General features: G+C 42.1%; 1 protein-coding gene across 1 annotated transcript; it reads right to left on the bottom strand.

The window, feature by feature from the left end:
* On the bottom strand, positions 1–19477 carry scarf2 (scavenger receptor class F, member 2). The gene is made up of 11 exons (XM_080045706.1): positions 18731–19477; positions 16437–16495; positions 16237–16338; positions 15132–15651; positions 14367–14585; positions 13986–14114; positions 13627–13730; positions 12232–12346; positions 11804–11901; positions 5762–5917; positions 1–3740 (listed from the first exon to the last, which is right to left on the bottom strand). Exons 1-11 carry the CDS (start codon positions 18838–18840, stop codon positions 2530–2532), a joined length of 2823 nt encoding a protein of 940 aa, XP_079901832.1. The 5' UTR covers positions 18841–19477; the 3' UTR covers positions 1–2529.
* Between the last annotated feature and the right edge of the window lie 200 nt (positions 19478–19677).

The raw sequence follows: 19677 nt of genomic DNA, 5'->3' as shown, positions 1-19677 counted from the left end.
TACATGTATTGCTTTTTTTATTCCAAAGAAGTAAATGAGGAAACATACACACATGGAAATCAGATTTTCTCAAACAAACCACAAAATACAAAATATACCTTACAGTTGGTAACGTTTTGCAGCTTTTCAGACCCTTCTTTACAAAAATGCACTGTAAGCCTATGAAAACAGGCATGGGCCAGTCAGATAAAAAAAAAATCACCACTTCATAATTACACAATGTTATGGTTTTAAGTAAATGCAATTGTTTCAACAGTGGTATCATAGTAGTATTGTACAATCCTTTCTGTATGAGTTAATTTGTATGGGAGACAATAATAACAACTGGGGAGAACAAGAAGGTTCTAGGTATTAATGCCATATAATTACACTCTGCGTCATGCAGTTAAGTGTTACACAAACAATAACATCAACAGAGAACAATTACAAAGCCAACGTAAACCTTACAGGAGGAAAGTACTCATACTGTAGCTTTGCTTCAGAGCCAAAAATAAGCAACATACCAAAAAAAAAAGCTAATACAACATGAAAGCCAGTTCATTGACACCAAGGAAAACAGAAGAACTAGAAAGTTCATATAAGCACAGCTTACAAACGATAATAAAAAGTACACAAAGTATACAAGTAGAACATTGTGAAAAAATAACCATAGAAATGTGTTGTACCTTGAAAAAAACACATACAACCAAGACACTTTTTCAAATTAGATCTGTATGTAAAATATTCTGTAGCCCAAAACAGTTGAATCGCATACTATCATCTATTGGTCAAAGCTCATGTTTTGAGTGCTACATTCAAAATAGCGACCCACCACTATCAGAAATAACGAATAAGTCCTCTTGACAAACTGAATAAGTCCAGTTTCAGTATCGCGCCCCTCCAGATTCTTTGGTTTACTTATTTTATGATCAAAACTGGGCAACAACATTTAGGCAGGCATAGCTTCTTTTGCTTTAACTGATCCACAGTTGAGGCACATTTTAACACTTGAGGCACGGTACCATTTAACCTTACAGTCTAACCCTAAAAACTTAAATAAAGCACCCTATTACTTCAGCATCGGTCTACTAGCTTAACATCAAATGATCCTTATGAGGATCAAACATATTTGACAGGATCTTTTTCTCTTCACACAATGTCCCCAATGGCATAAACAAATGGATCTGTAAGGAGAATAGTTTAAATGGTAATAATGACTTAGTTTATCGACTAAACTGAAAGAGCAAAGAAAGACACATGCCCGTATCCTTCTGCAGTCTAATCTTTTGAGAATGCTACTAATAGCTTGAGTTTAACTGAACTATCTATTGCATCTGATTTACAGGGAGGATATGATCCTGTGGTATGTTTTCTTAAAAACAGCATGGGAAAACTGTAGATGTTGCTATGTTACAGGGAAAGTCTTTGATTTACAAGCATGGCATAAAGTGAGGGCATAGGACAGTTTGGGATTTCATTTTTGGTTAAGTGGTTAAGCTGACTGAATAAAAGGCACTGCAACAGCACATTCTGGTGTCTCGGTATGAGCAAAGTATGAAAGAGGTTTAAAACAGCCCTTTTTCGCAGAAAGATCAAAGGGCTTGTGTGGGTTTCAACAAACCATGTCGGACAGCTTTCTTTGGTTCAACTCTAAGACCTTATATCCAAAAAAATTAACAATTCTTCAAGGAAGAGCCTTGAAACCAATCCTAAAGCTCATAGGGGAATTAAATGTGACGCACCATCACATAAGACAATTAAATCCAAAATGTAGCATAACTTGTGTAAAATATGGACGGAAATAAAAAGGTGCTTTTGAGTGTGCTAAAAAACAAAGTTCTCACTGAAACTGCAAAAAAGTTTTGCACTTAATTGACAATGATAAAGTAGATCCTCGTCTACAGAGAATATACTTGACATTAAGCATGAGGAGCATATCTCATTTAGGGTGGCTTAAGCTAGAATTGTATTTGCGCATGTTGGTCCATAGAAATGAGAAAATAACAAACCAAACAAAAGATAGCTTGCAATCCTCAGAGAATCACATTTTCGTGATATTGTTAGTACCTTTAGTCCCTGTGTAGAGCGTACATTAAAAAAAGCAATTTTTTCCATCACCTGTATAGGAAATTAAATTTAGCAACCCTCAAAAGCAATCCATACATAAATATAGTGGTGGACATACTGCAAAGGAATAGAGATGAATGAACCAAGGATTATGTCTGTGCACCACTGTTCCCACAGTTGAGTCCGGCTTAGCCACAGGTTGTGTTCTGAGATTGATACAATAAAAGGATTCTTGAAATGAAATACAATGGTGTATAAGAGGTCATTATAATACAATACAACTCACCAATACGAATCAACTTCACCTTCGATTTAAAAGCATTTCTCACTCTTGACTGGTCCTGGAGTCACGGCACACTCACAAAAAAAAAAAAACGTTTTAAATTCCTTGTTTGAAAAAATATTTGGTTCACTTTTCAACAAATCCATTTTAGTCTCTTTGAAAATCCATCACTTACTTTGACCATTTGTCTTTGAGAACTTTTATTTCACTACCTGTGGGGGCATAATGGCTGTCTTTTGCTGGGGGGTTTTACTCTCCGACGTATCCCTGCCTTTCTTCCTGGGCGGCTTTTTCATGGGAGTCTTCTTCGGCGTAGCATCCAACGTTGGGTCCCCTGTCCTCGAGCCGTTCAAGTCCTGCTTCTCCGGGCTCTTGGCTTCAGGGGTCCCCAGGTCGGTGGTGACCGGTGATGACACCATCTTCTGGAGGTTGCTGGAGGTTGGCAGCAGAGGCTTGGTGGAGCCCTGCTGGCTCATTCCGGATGGGGTCCTTTTGGCTTTCTGTGGAGGTGTGGGCTTCTCCCGGTGTCCCTTGGGCGTGGAGAGACCATTGGTCTTCGTCAGCCCTGTCCCCTCGTTCCTGTTGATGCTTTGGGTCTTCTCCTTGAGCTGAGCGGCCAATAGCGTGGCAGCCTCAGAGTTCATATGGGGATGGATGACCTTTGGGCTCTTGGGCGGCTCCTTTGGAGTGTCAACACTCTTCTTCTCAGACGAGGAGCTGTGGAAGCCACTTATCTTCTTGAGGGCGTTCTGAACCACGCCATTGATGTGCTCCATGTGACTGGGACTGCTTTGTTCGTCCCCAGACTTTTTACCTCTGTTTGGTTTGTTTTTATTGGGGGAGCCATTGTCTTCTGCCTCCTTCCCTTCCTGTTTCTTCTGTTGCTCACGGCTCATTTCCTTCATTTTCTGCCGCTCCATGCTCTTGGAAGAGCCGTCGCTGGAGCTCCTCTTTTTCTCCTTCGGCACCGCGAGCGACTTCATTCCCCCCTGCCCCTGCTGCTCTAGCTGTGGAGACCCCATAGTATTTCCATGTATCCACGATACCTTGGGCTTAGTGGAAGGGTCCGGTGGGCGAGGTTTGGGCTTGCCAGGTGAAGGTGGTGGCTTCCCATTGCGCTTTGTGTCTGGTGTAGGCGTGGAACCGTCCCCATCCTTGGAGCTGCCATCGTCCTCCTTGGACTGCTTGGAAAGGCGGGCGATCCGGGCGTAGAGAGCAGCAGTGGTGGACTCAGAGCCACTGGTGGAGCCTTCACTGTCAGAGGATTTGAGCAGGGGCTGCTCGCTGCCTTCTGGTTTTGTGACACTGGTGTCTTTCAGGGACGTGTACTCCCCCGCATCGTCCTCATCCACTTCTGTCTTCTCAGTGGCAGGGCTGAGGCTGTGTTTCTCTTTACTTTCAGTCACAGATTCTGCGGATCATTGGAGGATAGTATTAGTGTAAGATTATTCAATAGTTAATATTATAATTGGTCAATTATATTTTAGTAAAACATTTGACAGAGTTAATAAAAATGTCCATACAAAGCATCAGGAAAGATTGTGAGAGAAGAAGTAACACATTCTCACACTTGATCTCATATGACTGAAAGTACATAGTGGTTAATGTTTGCTAATGTAAACCAAGGTAAGACACAGTATAAATTGCTTAGGTCCCTAACATTACTGAGTCATTTCGCCAACTCACAAACCTAAGGACGCAGGGTTTGGTATGCGATACAAATAGTAAAGCCCTTTCAGGCAAATGTTTTGTTTTTCATTTTGAGTATAATTGGTCAAATTGACTCTGCTGTTCAAGACAATGAATGCCTTTAGCGTTGTCAATAAAGTAGAAAAGAGACATTTCTTTTATTTCACTATTTGTATCGCATACCAAACCCTGCGTCCTTAGGGTTGTGAGTTTTGCACTACTTGCAAAACTTAAAACAATGTGTAACAATGTGTTACCTTGATAAATAGCAACAGCAATACAGTACATTGTTTTAGTGAGTTAGAAGGCATTGTTTTCTTCCCACCAGAAAAGCACCAACATACATACATACATACGTCCACCTCTTCTTGAAACCCCTCTAATGGTGTTTACAGCAATTATTTTTATTCTCAGAATGAGACATTTCAAAGCCCTTGAACCATTCATGGGGTGAAAGAGAACTAATACACATGTGTAAGAAAACACTTAAAGGTCACATATTATGCTAAATGCACTTTTTAAATGTGTTCTAACATATCCATGGGTCCACGGTGTGCCTAGAGACTGCCAACATATAAATAACAATCTCTCCTTTTCTCACTCTCCCCCTTTCTGGGAGACTCCCAACGTTTGCTTCTATTACACTAACTTAGCTTTCCCACTGCAGTTTAATAATGCCTCGTTTTTAACACCACAAAGGGTGGGAAATTATTCCTCTAGAAACCAAATGTGAGGCTACTGTTTTCACTGGTTTTAAATCGTCTGAGTGTTACTTTTAGCCGTTAGTGCACATGTAGCTTCGGATGTAGCACCCAACGTTTGCTTCTATAACTTAGCTTTCCCACTGCAGTTTAATAATGCCTCGTTTTTAACACCACAAAGGGTGGGAAGTTATTCCTGTAGAAATCAAACTTTGAAGCTACTGTTTTCACTGGTTTTAATCATGTCAGGTCATGTCAAACTGTTATGTCAAAGTATGGCTTTGCTCCGGGTAAACACTGTGTTCGCAGTCACGCAGTGTCTCTCTAGTATCACGAGAGCACGGCAGAGACGGTGGGAGGGCCCGGCAGAGAGGTGGGAGGGGCCAGCCAGATTGCAGGCTGCAGACACCAATATAGGTCATCCGGAGACCAGAGGAACATCAGGGTATAGAGGCTTGCTACAATAAATGATCTGAACGGGTTTTTCAGCAAACATTTAAAAAAATAAGTATTAGGGACTACTTAGACCATATAAAATTGACAGCAAAGTGCATAATATGTGAGCTTTAAAAGTCATCAATCACACTAACGTCCCCCCCAAAAACAGAACTTGATTTGCACAGGCTTCCAGAATAGAAACTGATGAAACGGGCGTTTTCCACCAGACTTCAAGGAGTTAGTCATTGTTTGGACTTGTGCCATATGCTGACTTTGACCATTCCATTTCCTGTTTACACTCTTCTTGTTCGTGGAGCAAAACCTGGAGCTAGATGGCACATGATAAAGAAACTATCTCCATAACAGGATTTACAGAAGTGGGTGAGTCACTGCACGATCTGACTGGGGGATCTTGAACCCTGCTTCTGTCATTATATGTGTGTGTGTGTTTGTGTGTGTGTGTGTGTGTGTGTGTGTGTGTGTGTGTGTGTGTGTGTGTGTGTGTGTGTATGAGAAAGGGCTCCTTCATGCCAAAGACAAATTATAGATTTATGTGCGTCATTCAAGATAACTAAACTGTTTATTTATGCAAACGATGACTCACCTTCATGGGGCACACAGTAAACTGGCCCCTCGTCTCCGCTCTCAAAGGAAGAGAAAGACTCCTGGGATGACCATTCAGAGGGGGAGGGCTGCTCTGCCACCGACGGGGGCTCGATGAAGCTGCAGTTGAAGGTGTTCTCGGGGTCGTGGTGGGCTACTGAGAACAGAAAACAAACACAGAAGCCAAAAGGTCAGCCAGAGGGCATTATACCACGTTACAAGAACAACAGTCTGTTCTCACTCACTCTCAAAAGTGCTGCAGAGTATCTAGAAAAGTGTTGGTTTAAGTGACTCTGCGGAAAAAAAGGGGCTTAATTGGTTTTACATATGTGATTTAAATGAGGCTAAAACATTATGGAGAGAAAATGAGGATATTTTAATGCATAAGATATATGGTATTTTTATATTTTAAAACCAGAAACCTTTTTGTACATACAGTGAGCCTCCCTTTCTGAGGAGGATATTTGAAGATTGACATCTCATGAATTACAACGCTGATACGGACATGCTTTACCTAGCTTAGCATAAAGACTAGAAACAAGGGGAAATTAGCATGTGTGTGAATGTGAACTATTCCTTTAAATCCGAGCGGTCTCAATTGAAAATCCATCATTACAGCAAAATGTCCTGTGCACTATCTGGTAAAATGACAAAATATTGATACTAATTCAAATTCAGAGAACTTTATTCTTCCGTTAGGAACTTCATATGTGGAGGAGCATCAGGGCACAACAGTACATACTAAATTAAACTTGTGCCATGGTGGTGTCATGTCTTGTCTTTTTTAGTAATAAGGTGCTGAGCAAAATGAGCCAATCGGGTTCTTTGCTCATATTCCACCGAATCCTATCCCTCACTCATATGTAGGTCGGGTCCAGTTTCTCTCCCTGTCTGCCTCTCAATCTCCCTGTTCCTTCCTTCCCGTCAGCGTTCTGCTGACCCTACAGCTGTGGTTTCTGGGGGATACTTTGTGGTTGATCTTCCCATCTGGCGTGAACGATGCAGTTTTGGCCTTAATTTCACTGGGCGTTAACTCGACATGAACGACCACATCAGATGGTCCTGTTTACATGCCCGATGACACATGGGTCTGTCCGTTTGTTTAGACCATCAGATAAACCCTTCTGTGAAAGAAATCCCCAAAACGGTACCAGGACCCTGGCCAGGAACAAATCCTAACTCCCTAGCTCATTGTTGTTTGACTGTAATGACTTTAAGAGATTTACGGATGGATCTTTGCAGACATGGTGACTTGTAGAAGCACTAAATAAAGAAATTGCATTTAATTTGTATTCGAATTGTAATACCAGGGTATTAGAAGCTTACGCCACTCAGATTTTAAACAGCTTTGTTTCCATTCTCAGTGCATCTCCCCACGGTATTGTTTGTTATTCATGCATTTTGTAAAAGTACAAAAAATGTGGAAAGTGTTATAACATTCAAATAAAGTACAAGTTTAGCAGATGATCTGTTTAGAGGTTCCTCTCGCCTTTCAGAGTGTAAACTAAACATGTCTGGTTTATTTTTCATAATAAAGCGGTCTGATGTTTATCCTCTTGCTTCCTGTGTCCACCCGTCTATAACTCGTACAAAGTGACTTTCTGTTGTGCCTATCTTTCTTTCAACAGCTTCCAACATTTTCTCAGACAACAACCAGATTTAGTCATGGACGGATCAGAAGTGGGTGTGTGTGTGTGTGCCACAGAACACATTTGTTTTGTGTAATGACATGTTTGTACAAAGCGATTATCAAGGCCCCTGATATTCGTTTTTGTCCTTAAGATTAATTATACATTTCTTTAGTGTAAGTTACTTACTCCGGCAATATGTGTGTTTAAAATCTTACTGACTGGCTAAGAAATAAAATGCATTAGGTCAATCTTTATTGCCACACTTATCTGATAAAATAAGTTATCCCATGTATCTCAATTTAAGTCATCTAAACCTCTGAGCAACATCTTTAAGTCGGGGAGTGTAATGTCCTTGTGTTAGTCGCAGGGAGGATAATGTCAACACAGGTGCAACATGTCTACAATAAGCATATACAAATGTGTATAACATGGTTTAAAAAAAGCCAACAATAACAAGCGTATGCGTTGGAGACTTCCATCCAAGGGCACCCATTTATGTGATTATTTAGGGATATCCTGTTTAGCAGGATAATGCCAACCTACACGTGTTTAGTGAATGTTTGATTGTTGTAGCTACAGAAATGACACAAAAGTCTAACATGGCAATATCTGATTGCATTAAGTGTAAAACAAATAACTTTGTGTGGATGTGGTAAATTAAGGCAAGACACGGAAGGCAGAACTAGTCAATTTTGCGATTTTTGGCTATTTTGCTTCTAACCTCCTCTCCCTCTTCCATACTAAATAAAAGTTCAAAAAATTTAGATTTAGGTGTTTAATTGACTAAAGCTTTTCGTCTGAATATTTCTCCTACACAACCAGCTTTAACGGCCACTATCTCAAAATAAGTTTTTTTTTTTCAATACTGTTAAGCAGAAATCTCAACTTCTAAAGCACCTACATCAACTAAACTTTTCATAATCATTCATGGCTATTCTGATGTTTATTACAGAAGGATGTGTTCATGTTGTAAATTGTCTGATTTATGATACAGTTTCTTCTAAAAACATGCCGAAAATACATTGTTAAGACCTGCACATAGTATCTTTGGATTTATACAATGAAAAAAGACTGTAAACAAAATCTGTTCTGTACAAACTGTGGAATTGTATGTTGTAAAAAATATATATATATTTTAACTTTGGCATTATCCAACATCTAGATTTAAGAATAATTAGTTAGATATTGCCAAATATGCATGCTTATAAAAGGTAAGGTCTAATTCAATGATATACATAAATAAGTGAAAAGGACAGCTTCTGCGTATACTTCTGCCCTTGTGCCCAGGGTCCTCTTCTGTGCAGCAGCAGCAGCAGCAGACAGGCATGCACAGAGGCAGAAACTGAGTGACTGAGGAATGTGGAGCAGCTAACCTATGCGAAGACTTCAGTTAAGTTAGTCAACAGGCTTAACACATGGGGCATTTTGCGACATTGCTTGTGTGCAGTGCTGAACAACTGTTGTCCTTGAAAGCTGCTCCCTTCCAGACGGAGGGTCAAGTGGGGCAGATTTGCTGCATGGACTGGACGCCACTGTGATCCCTCCTCCCTACATGGAGGGCCATGGCACAACGGGCCATTATTACTGACACGTCCCAGCTGCGCAGCCCCACCACAGTTGCTCAGTGGTGGGGGGATGAGTTAACAGACCTGAGGCAGAGGTAGTCTAAAGGCCAGAGAGCCCGTAGTGTTAGGTTGCTTTAGTTCAGACGTCTGGTCCAGCTGTGGAAGTCTGGGCATAGAATGGGGATATAGCTTGCCAATAATAAGAAGAAAGAATATGTTTCACCCTGAAATAGCCCTTGTCAGGGTTACAGGTTTGCATGCACTGAGTATAAAACAATAACAGTAGACTGAGTGACCTCCAACAATGGCAATTCCTTAGAGAGCCCACTACCCAATTACTGATCAAATGTATTAAGAAATATAAGTAAGATTAACTGATAAATAAAATGGTAGCAGAAGCACATTGGACATCACTAAAACAGCCTTCTTCCCCCTTTGTTTATTGCACTTTAGAGTGACATTATAAAGTAAGAAACCTTTCTGCAGGCAGCTCACACCTGCGTGTCTGTGAAGCAGAGCGTGCAAACACATTTGCAATCTGCAGCCAACTTCCCCAGGATAAATCACAATGTAAAAAAGCAGGTGGCGCTGCTCTCAGCCCTCACCAATTGGGAAGCATTTGGACACAGGGGGATGCAAGGAATGCCAGACAGTATCTGGAGGGGCGTGGAGTAAATATGCCTCAAATCGAATGCCAAACTACAAGCAAACATCCTTTTACTCCTGCCAAGAGGCGAAGAGGTGACAATGTGTTCGTGTTGGCTCCTCTCAGGCTATCCTTTTGCTAACGGAGGAGCAAATGTTGTATTCCTTCCCTATACTTCTTCCCCTGCTCCAGTTTCATTTTGTCTTGCCACATCTGTTGCTGCTGACCCTGGTGTGGATAAATCACGGTTCTGACACGGGCTACGGGTAAATTTGACCACTTCCTGTTTCCAGCCCCATTGGGCCCCCTCTGGAATGTGTGTGTGCAGGCCTGTGTAACCCCAGTCAGAGTTTGACTTTCTGGCAGACCACGCTTCTGTGGGTAGCCCAACAGAAAGCAGAGCAGCAACAATTTGGACAGGACAAACCGGGAACGACAAGAGAGACACGTACCAATTTCCAACAGGTTTTACTAGGTCTCAGGTCCGTTCTTAATTCTGATGGGTACACGGTAGTCTTATTTGTTATGTGACAATGAAGACATCTTGAGTGTGTTATACTTAAAATGTATTGCTTTTTCCTCAACACATCCTAGTATCTTTATGTAAACTGTCTTTGACTATGCTGATGTTGCTTTTCATGCCTCTGGCACATTTTGTCCACATGGTGAAGCTCTTTACAAACAAGCATATTAATGTCTTACACTGTGATGACAAAGACAACTCTGTCCCAGTGTTGCATTTTGACTAAGGCCTAATGGAGACTGATTCATGCTTAAATAATCAGCTGGATAACTAAGAGAGCACATGCTGCACAGACATGGAAAATACATTATGGTCATCATGTTTTCACTCCTTCCACGTGCACCGTGACTTCAATGGGGCTCTTTTTAAAGAAAAAACGTATAGAGTTATGTCATAATGCTTGAAAAGTTATAAATGGCATGTAACAGCCAATGAGACCATCAGTTAAATAATATATTATTTTAAAGTTGTTATAATGGATTTGCTCGGGTCTGATTCCCTGCAAAATCTGACTAAATGAACATCCCGTGTTTCCTGAACAGTATTCAGTACTCAAAGTTTCCTTTGCTTCATCATCGTCATATTACAATTATTAATCTCACATAGTCACATATATTACCTCATCGCAGTACACACTGTGGTCTCTCTTACACTCGCCTCCAAAACAAATGCATGCACCGGTGGCACACGCTTGTGTGCGCTGCTGTCTTTAAAAAACACTACTTTTTTTGTCCAAGGGTGCCGCTAGAATCAACAGAAACTGAAAGTTCCTCATATCCTTTTTTAACATATTGTTTTAGCACTGCTGCAAATTCATCCTCATATACTGACAGATAACGTGTGCTGTAAAACCATTAAAGCTGTTCATGTAACCTGAACAAAAACAGCCATGTTTAACTGTGTGTGGTGGGCTTTAGAAGATCAGCAAATCTCCCCCTGTCTACCATAAAAAAAAGCCTGGGGGTCACAGACAGATCTGTCACAGACCACGAGACCTCCGCATGGAGCTGCCGTGCTGCAGCGTCCACCCAAACAGTGCAGCCTTTGATAGAACGTCACTCACCACCACCCGGGGCCCCCCGACAACCAACCACTGGCCTTCTTTTAATAACACAGCCTCCTCCTCAGCCCCCCCAAAAAAAAGGTTCTTGGGGAAGAAGACGATGGAAACGGGTAAAGAAAATGGGATTGAAAAAAGCCCTAGTTTAGGGGTTGTAATAATATGAACACATGGCATTTGAGGGTGCCAAGAATAATAAGGGGCTCTAAAACCAGAGCATTCCTTTCAAATGAAACCCCATACTCGCCTGGCAGCCACCATACACTTTTCAATCCTATTCATCATCTAAAGAGGTAAGGCAGCACCGAGGGAAAAGGCTCACTCTGGCTGTCATGTGTTGCTGTCGTTGAATCTGCTGTGTTATGCTGAAAACATATAAAAGCTAGTGATACACAGAGAAATCAATGTTTTCCTATTCTTTGAACACCTTCACTGTACATCAAAAGCTGAATGGTTTGTGATAATTACTCATTGGCTGTCACTGAAGCTAAGAACAAGGCGGCCTCAGCAGACATTGTAGTCTGCTAAAGTCGCACCACAGAAGATGATTACATTAAACAAAAACAGCAGCTCCTGGCAGCAATGCGGTGGCATAGGAGAAAGAGTTTTGGGGCTTACCGACTACTTTGGGAAGTTTCTGTCGCCTCAGTGGAATACGGGGGAGTTTAGTGCTGATTCGGCTGAACCGTCCACACAGGATCCGCTTGGCTTTTTTGCTGTTGGTAGAGTTGTCTCGGTTAGAATTGAAGAAAAAAAAGGGATGACGGCATGGAAATCCAAATAAATCACTGAAAATAAGGCATATTAAACCTGGCCCGGGTTCCCTTTTCTTTTTTAGGACTCAGGGGCTGCTCACATTGCTACTCAAGACTATAATGTCAATATATAAATGTATGCATTTATTCGTTTAACAACTTGAGAGAAAGTAAAAAGAAAACATTTTTTCCTCTATTTTCATAACCAGGGTAAGCCTCTCCCACTATAGTAACTGGAGCCCTGTTTATTTGACCATAGAGGCACCACATAGACACCTATCTGTCACTCACTTGTGGTCGTCTTTGTGTTGACAGAGGCAGCAGCAGCACAGCAGCGAGAGGAGGACAATCAGTAAGAAGGAGACCAGGGTTCCAGCCGCAATCACACCCATCCGCTGGTTGGGTTCTGAAAGACGAGACGCAGGGAATTCTGGGTGTGCCACATTGGTGCAGTGAAAATGCCAGTTTCAACAAATCCCTCTCTCTGTCATCACAAACACTAAGATCCCTTGGCATACAGTACATTACTATTGTGATGGTTAGCTTCGGTAATGCAAATAGAGCGTGTTGTTATGCTAACGATTAATTTCCAATCACTGCTTGACAGTGAAGCACCTCGGATAAAATGAGATTACAACAGGCGGCAAGGCACTCCAAATGATTCACTATCAATCTTATCTATCTCAAGACATGGGACCACTCCTGCAAGCAACTCACTCCCCTAACACCCTCTTAACTACACAGCCCTCATCCATAACTCATTGATGATTTATTAGCACCCCTCCCTCTCCAAAGTGGGATACACCGCATTGATAATAACTGCTGTATTGCATAAGTATGGACGGCATTCGGAGCTTGCGTGCACAGATGACACCAGAAGAGGAGCAAGCCATCAGTTTAGGGCTAAGTAGCGGTGGCCCTTGGGTCTCTATACTGTCACATATAAGGCTGAGATGGATGGTTGGGCAGTCTGGGTGTGTCATGTTGTCATTACGGATAAAGCATGAAGCAGGTTTGGGGAGAGGTGTAAGGTAAAAAGTGACAAGGGCGCTTATGATATCATCGACCGACCTGCCTCCGCCCATCATGTCTACCGAAATCAAATCCCTGATACCTTCATGTCCTGTACAACGCTATTCTCCCCGCCTGACTCGGAAGATATCCCTCTTCCCGAAACAGCCCACTTTTCCCCTTCTTCCTTCCTCTCTCTCTCTCTCTCTCTTTCTCTCTCTCTCTCTCTTTCTCTCTCTCTGTCTCTCTCTCTCTCTGTGGACTGCTGGACAGGAACAGGGCCAACAAACACAGCCATAAAAAGGATACCGGTCTGGGTCTGGAAACACTATCAAGGCCTCGCTACGTGAACCCTCCCACTACACACACACTGACCTGAATAGATTTGCTTGTTGGTACTCAGTGTGTATATATAACTATTAGACATTTAAAACATAGATAGCCCTAGTGGCATCTTGCTCTTTTGACAAACCGCTCACATGGTAAATACTTCTTTCCTTCTGTTTATGTACAAGTAATAATGACATGTTTTTCTGTCTTCAAAAAGGCACATCATTTAGAAAAAAACACTAGTTTCTGATCGCAGCTTTTTCAAAGAAAACCCTTTGAAAACAAACAGCGTAAACACAAAAGTATGTGGATGACGATCTTCAAAAACATGGGTGTTTTTCTTACGGAGATAGCAAGCACCAGACTTGGGATCACAGTTCTTGTCGTGGCAAGAGCAGGTTTGGTTGCAGTTCACTCCATACTGGCCAGGTTGGCAGGTCATATTGCAGCTTAGGTACAGAGAGGAGACACAAAACAAAAACTGTTTTATGTTCATTCCAAGTGACAGAGGCATACAATAAGACTTAGAGACAGAGAAAGATTGCTAACGTGTTCCTTATCAGGTTACATCAAAATATAAGCTTGTTCATTTAATTCCAATGCTATAATACCTAAGGTTGTCACACAAGTAATATGACAGCCTGTAAAGCTGCTGAAGGCATAAGCAGGAGTTGTTTGTGTTATGTAGTTGTCTTATGACTTACTAGGTGCCATAAAAGCCCGAGTCACACAGGCACTCTCCGGTGACTACATCACAGATGCCATTGTAGCAGTGGCTGCAGTTGTTCTCACAGTTCTCACCATATGTGCCGTTGGGGCAGCGCACCTCACACCTAACACACACACACACAAAAGGAATGCCATGATTACCGTCATTTTCAGGCACAGCCGTATGAGTCACGCACATTGTCAAAGTGTGGGAAATGGGGTTACAGTAGCTACTAGTTAAAGGCACTTTAAAGATGACTAAGCTCTACAGGAAAATAGATCTGACCGAACATGTTTTTTAAATTACACATTTCTAAGTTAAACTGTGTGTTTATGTGTTACTGTATGTGTGTGTTACTGTGTGTGTGTTTTCTTACCTGTCCCCAATCCAGCCAGCGTTACAGTGAGAGCACTTGCCATGAATGGGGTCACAGTGGTGGCCATCTTTGCAGGCGGGACACACCTCCTGACAGTTCTCGCCAAAGAAGCCTTTGGAGCAGGGCTGGTCGCACCGTGTCCCGTTCCAGCCTCGGTCACAGGTTATACAGCGACCCTCTGTCACTTTACAGGGTTGCTGGCCCTTGCAATGCCCACACCTGTAGTCAGCCAAGGAAAACAGAAAAATAATAGTTTGCACCAAAATTCATTCTTTTGCATCTTATACTAAAAACACTGTTTAAATATCTAAAACATGACAAAATCAAATTCGTCTTGCATGCTTTAAACGGTTGTTCTAACGATCACTTAAAGAGGGAGATAAACAACGTCAACGTCTCTGTTTCTTTTTGCTTCATAGCAACTGTATCATGTGAGAACGTCGCGGTCCGTGGAAGGAAAAACACTTAACCTGAATTGCTTTTACATGTTGGCCGATGATCGTAGGATAATGCGAATACCAACTCCCAAATCTCATTTTCTTATTGCTCCATTAAGTGCAATGTGCGGATATTTTAAGGGTTATCAGCTGCGGCATATATCAAATCTTATTTCCTATCAAAAACCGCAACGCACAATATAGATCAGTCAAGGGAACTTAAACATTAGACATCTGTAAAACTGCATGTTTCCTGTGTTTTACTTTTTTTGAAACGGAAATTTGCTCTCTGCCAAGTTTTCTTTTTTCTTTCTCTCTCTCTCCCCACCTGTTCCTGCAGTTTTGACCGTAGAAGCCGGCGGGACACGGCTCCCTGCAGAACTTCCCACGGTAGCCCGGTGTGCAGGTACACGAGCCGTCGGCCGGGTTACACTTGCCGTGGATACACTGGCAGTATCGTTCACAGCGCGGGCCCCACAGCCTGTCCCGACACTGGCAGCGTCCTGTGAACTGGTCGCACGGTGAGTTGTTACAGTTACACTGGATGGCACAGTTCCTCCCCGTCCAACCGGGGCTGCACATGCATCGCCCAGTCATGGAGTCGCACACAGAGGTGCTGCTGCAGTAACAGTTGTTGTTGCACTGCGGACCCCAGGCGCCCGGGTGACATGTGCATTTGCCAGAGTCTTGGTCACACTTGCCCTTTTGGCACATGCAAACATTCTCGCAGTTAGGACCCCAGCGATTGTGGTTGCACGTACAGTCGCCGGTCAAGTCGTCGCACTGGCCATTGGGGTAACAGTTACATTTTCCCTTGCAGTCAGGTCCAAAGAACTGGGCAGGGCACTCTGTGAAAGACAATGAAGTCATCAGGAAATGGGAAAAGATTCTTCTGATTTGACTATTATTCGACTAGGAGTCTACAGCGAAGCTACAGTGGCTCTGTGAGGCTGTGACATATTCACAAAGGCAATGCTAACATGCTGATGTTTTGCAAGTACAATGTTTACTGTGGACACCATCTTTGTTTGTTTTAGCTAACATACTGAACACAACAAATAGCTTTGGAACATTGGAATGTAGGTAATGGGAAGTAAAAACATTTGGCCTGGTGCTAGATAAAAAAAAGATTAGCTAAAGTTATTACAAATGATCCCAAGGGGAATATGAAATAACAGCAATCTATGTTGTCTTTGTGGTATTTGAGTCTGCAACAAAGTGCTAGACCAACCAACAAAACAAACATTGTCTTTCCCAGAGACACGACGTTCACATTAATATGAAGACAAGATTAAGAGCAGAACATTTAACGTATGATGTAGTTTTAGATTTTTAATGACAGCCAAAACATTTTGACCTTTAAACTCCATAGCCAGAAAGCAAAAGGTAAAAATGGTGATTGAATGGTACAAAAAAGATAAAAAATCCCTTACTGGTGTCGCAGCTGGCTCCAAAGTATCCGTGACGACAGCGACATTCATTTGGCCTGACACACACCTCGTTTTCCTTGCAGGTGAAGTTGCCTTCACAGAGAGCTAGGGTGAACAAGAATAGGACACATTAGTCAACTGGCTTGCCCAATGAGCTTACATGACATGTACTGATAGATGTTAGCACTCTGTACGCTACGTACCTGTCGGGCATTCATCCCCTAGCTGCCCCCATCCAATGCAGCACACAAATCCTGGTGATCTGGAGAAAAAAAAGTTATGAGATTCAGAATGAGAGGGGGACTATGAAGAAGCTGGATAAATTACAGTGACCCAAACCCATATCAAAGTGGCTGCATCCACACACCCAACTCATGCCTCTTTGATCTCACACTTCTTATTGATGTGGCTGGGAGCCATATTCTGCAAATGTATGCACGGCATTGTACATGACACAGGGCACATGCTTGTATAATTAAAGGACTAGGGGTCATTCCTATCTGTATGCAGCACGTACACTCAAAAGGCCCTCAACCCCTAATGAATCTGGAATAGTTTATCAGATTCTGTATAGGTTTCCCCATGCAGCCTTTGGGGAAATACCGAGTGAATATTCAGAAACAACATTTGCAGCCAAGTGTTAAGCCTGTCAGGCAAGGAAGGATGCGTCTCCTCTTCCTCCCACGCCTGTGACCTCTGTGGGGCCCCTGCAACACGTCAGCTTCCCCTCAAGTGTTTGAAGACGGCAGTTTGCTTTCTGTCAATGAGCGCGGAGCAACGCTGCTTTTTATCCTGACGCGTGGTAGAGATCACAGGTCTAATCTCTGTATGCTTTCACTTGTTATGGAAGGGAAAGCGCACACAATATGGCACTGGATTCAACTTTTTGAAACATGTATATGGTGTTGACACGTGCTGACCTTTCACAGGCAATCCCACGTCAGCACACCAGCAGAAAGATTGCATTCACTCTTGTGAAGGACTAATCTGGTCTTTAAAAGCATAACTACCTTCCTGTTTTCCTTTCATTAGAACATGAAGAATTCACCGACTGGCTTTACCAAGTACTTCAATAGCTGCTCTTTCACATATTAGATAAAAAAAAAATTCTCAGTGCTCAAAGCAGCGCATTCAAGTATGAAAAATAATGTACATAATGGAAAAACAAACGAGCGGTGAGTTGAATGCTATGAATGGTGAACGCTGGAGGGAGGGCACTATGTCAAACTTGAAGGGAAGTGAAGGCCAGCGCTATATCACTAGACACTTTACAAAGCAATAAAGTGGGCTATACTTTGGTGGTAAATGAAACATGTTTGCTCAGTGAAATAAGAAAAAGCACAATATTGACTGTACAGCTCTTAATTAATGCAGTGTGCCATTTCTAAGATATATTTCAGCCATTTTCAGGTTTGCTCCAAGAACTTTCATTTTCACTTCTTTAGTTTGCATGTCCATCCTTCCGAAAGTCTACAAAGGAGGTTATGTTGTGCTACAAGAAACACAAGATACTTGACCAAACTATAAGCACAGGATTTCAACATCATATTCTCTCAACCCTGGACTACATTGTCTGTTTTCTCGCCTTCAGCTGTTTTAAAAATTCATAGACGACTGTCTGACAAGCTTGGTCGATGCATCCAGCAATTGTGGGGTTGGATTTGTTTATTTTACACCAGCAACCACACATCCACTGGCTCAGCCTAAATCCTAGAGGGATTGCCTTTTGGAAACCTTAACCTTTGAGAGTGGTCAGTTGAATATGTGGATTCCAAGAACATAATTCTATTTTTGTACGATCTTCTGAAAAAATATATTTCTTTAAATATTTAGTGAACTTCACCGTATACTCTCAAAAACCAAATGTATAAAAGCATCAACCACACTGCGTTTATCAAACACTGCCACGAATACTGTGAAGGTCATTGAGAGCGCCCCCTACAGAGCAGCGAGAGGGCCACTGTTCCAGATGCACACATCTGTATAGCTGCTTTCTTCAATTGGACTCCTCCTCCTGCTGCTACAGCGGACTGGGAACACGTTACAGAATAGAAATAAGTCCCATCTCTAATCCTATCGAATATGACGAACATGGTTGATAAGAATTCTTGATATAAAAGTTAAAGAAAAGTTTGGAGAACGAAGTCACTGGTTGAATCCATTCTATTACCAGCGAGTTCGCTTTAGTGAGAACCGCTATTCGTGCGTGAGGCCAACACTGCACAAATAAGTTGTATAAAGCTATTCATATAAAGTCAAAGACTCAATTATAAAAAAAATACTTCGAGAAAAGGAAAAATGTATGAGGAATGAGTTGATACCATCTGTTTCACGAAATTTCGACCCTGAGTGGACTATTTTAATGCAAGTAGTATCCTGAATGCAATTGGCAGAACGAGGAAAAATGTGTCACAAGGAAAATGTACAAACAAGCTGATTTTCCAATGAGATAATAAGCAGTGGACTAAATCCCATTTTCCTCTGCACTAATGCTTACCCGGGATCCTTGCACACATTCCTGCCTTTGGAGTTGAGTTCTTGGCTGAAACTGGAGCAAAAGAAAAGACAAACAACCGCAACAACGGCAAAAGAGTTCTTCACTTCCATTGTACAAGCAGCAGCATCCTTCTAGACGCCGTTTTGAATCCGCAGTCCCCCTCTCCAAAAGTGATGATGGTCGCTTTTCTCTGGCTTTTTAAAAACTCCTGGTTGTTTTACGCATATAATCCGGATGCATCTGCATGATACAAATCAATTCCGTGTCCAAAAATAGGTTATTTAAAAACCCCTGCCACCACCTACGCCATCGAGAAACTCAGCAGCGAAAAAAAAGTGGCCAGCGACGACAGCAAGCCCTACCGACCAGCTGAAAAAAAAGTCATAAAACCCAAACTTGCAAATCACAGTATTCTTGATAAACGTTGTTCTCCTGCAGCGCGAAGATTATTCCATCAACACTCAAAGTGGCCATCATGCAAAGCAGATGGCTGCAGACTCATAATAAAATAAACTTTTTTCTTCTTCCAACATTTAGTCCTTTAGTGCGTCTGGAAACGAGTAGTTCGATGGTGATCTTGCCATAAAAATTAAGGCAAATTAGCTGCCTCTCGCTTTTTCCCTCTGCTCTGAGGAGAAGTGCTCCATCCGTAACTTTTGTCCTCTCTCGCGCACTCAGGAGTGGCAGGAGGGAAATTCCTGATTTGTTACTCTATCTTTGGCTCTGTGCGCCATGCGTGCGCTACCAAATTTACATAGGCCTGATTGAGTGTGTGCAACAGGGTCTGGTCTTATAGAGGCCTTGGTCAGAAACAATGATTGTGACATAATTTGTCATTTTGACAAAACAAAAAGTTAATGTGGGCGACTGGGGCTTAAAAGTATTGCTCCTTTGCGTCATATAAATGACCACAATTGCCATTATTGTTGTTATTATTATTATTTTAA

This window comes from Ammodytes marinus (genome assembly GCF_949987685.1).
Source record: "Ammodytes marinus genome assembly, chromosome: 2".
In the NCBI taxonomy this organism is placed as follows: Eukaryota; Metazoa; Chordata; class Actinopteri; order Uranoscopiformes; family Ammodytidae; genus Ammodytes; species Ammodytes marinus.
The sequence above is the reverse complement of the archived record's forward strand: the minus strand, read 5'-3'. Positions and strand labels throughout refer to the sequence as shown.

Bases quoted from the DNA above. Each gene is read 5' to 3' on its own strand.
- scarf2 (XM_080045706.1), bottom strand. From the start codon at position 18,840: ATGGAAGTGAAGAACTCTTTTGCCGTTGTTGCGGTTGTTTGTCTTTTC. The intron at 15,652-16,236 runs GTAAGGGATTTT...TGTCTTTCACAG, and splicing joins TGGAGCCAGCTGCGACACCA to AGTGCCCTGCCCAGTTCTTT. The intron at 14,115-14,366 runs GTAAGAAAACAC...TGTGTGTGTTAG, and splicing joins GCTGGCTGGATTGGGGACAG to GTGTGAGGTGCGCTGCCCCA.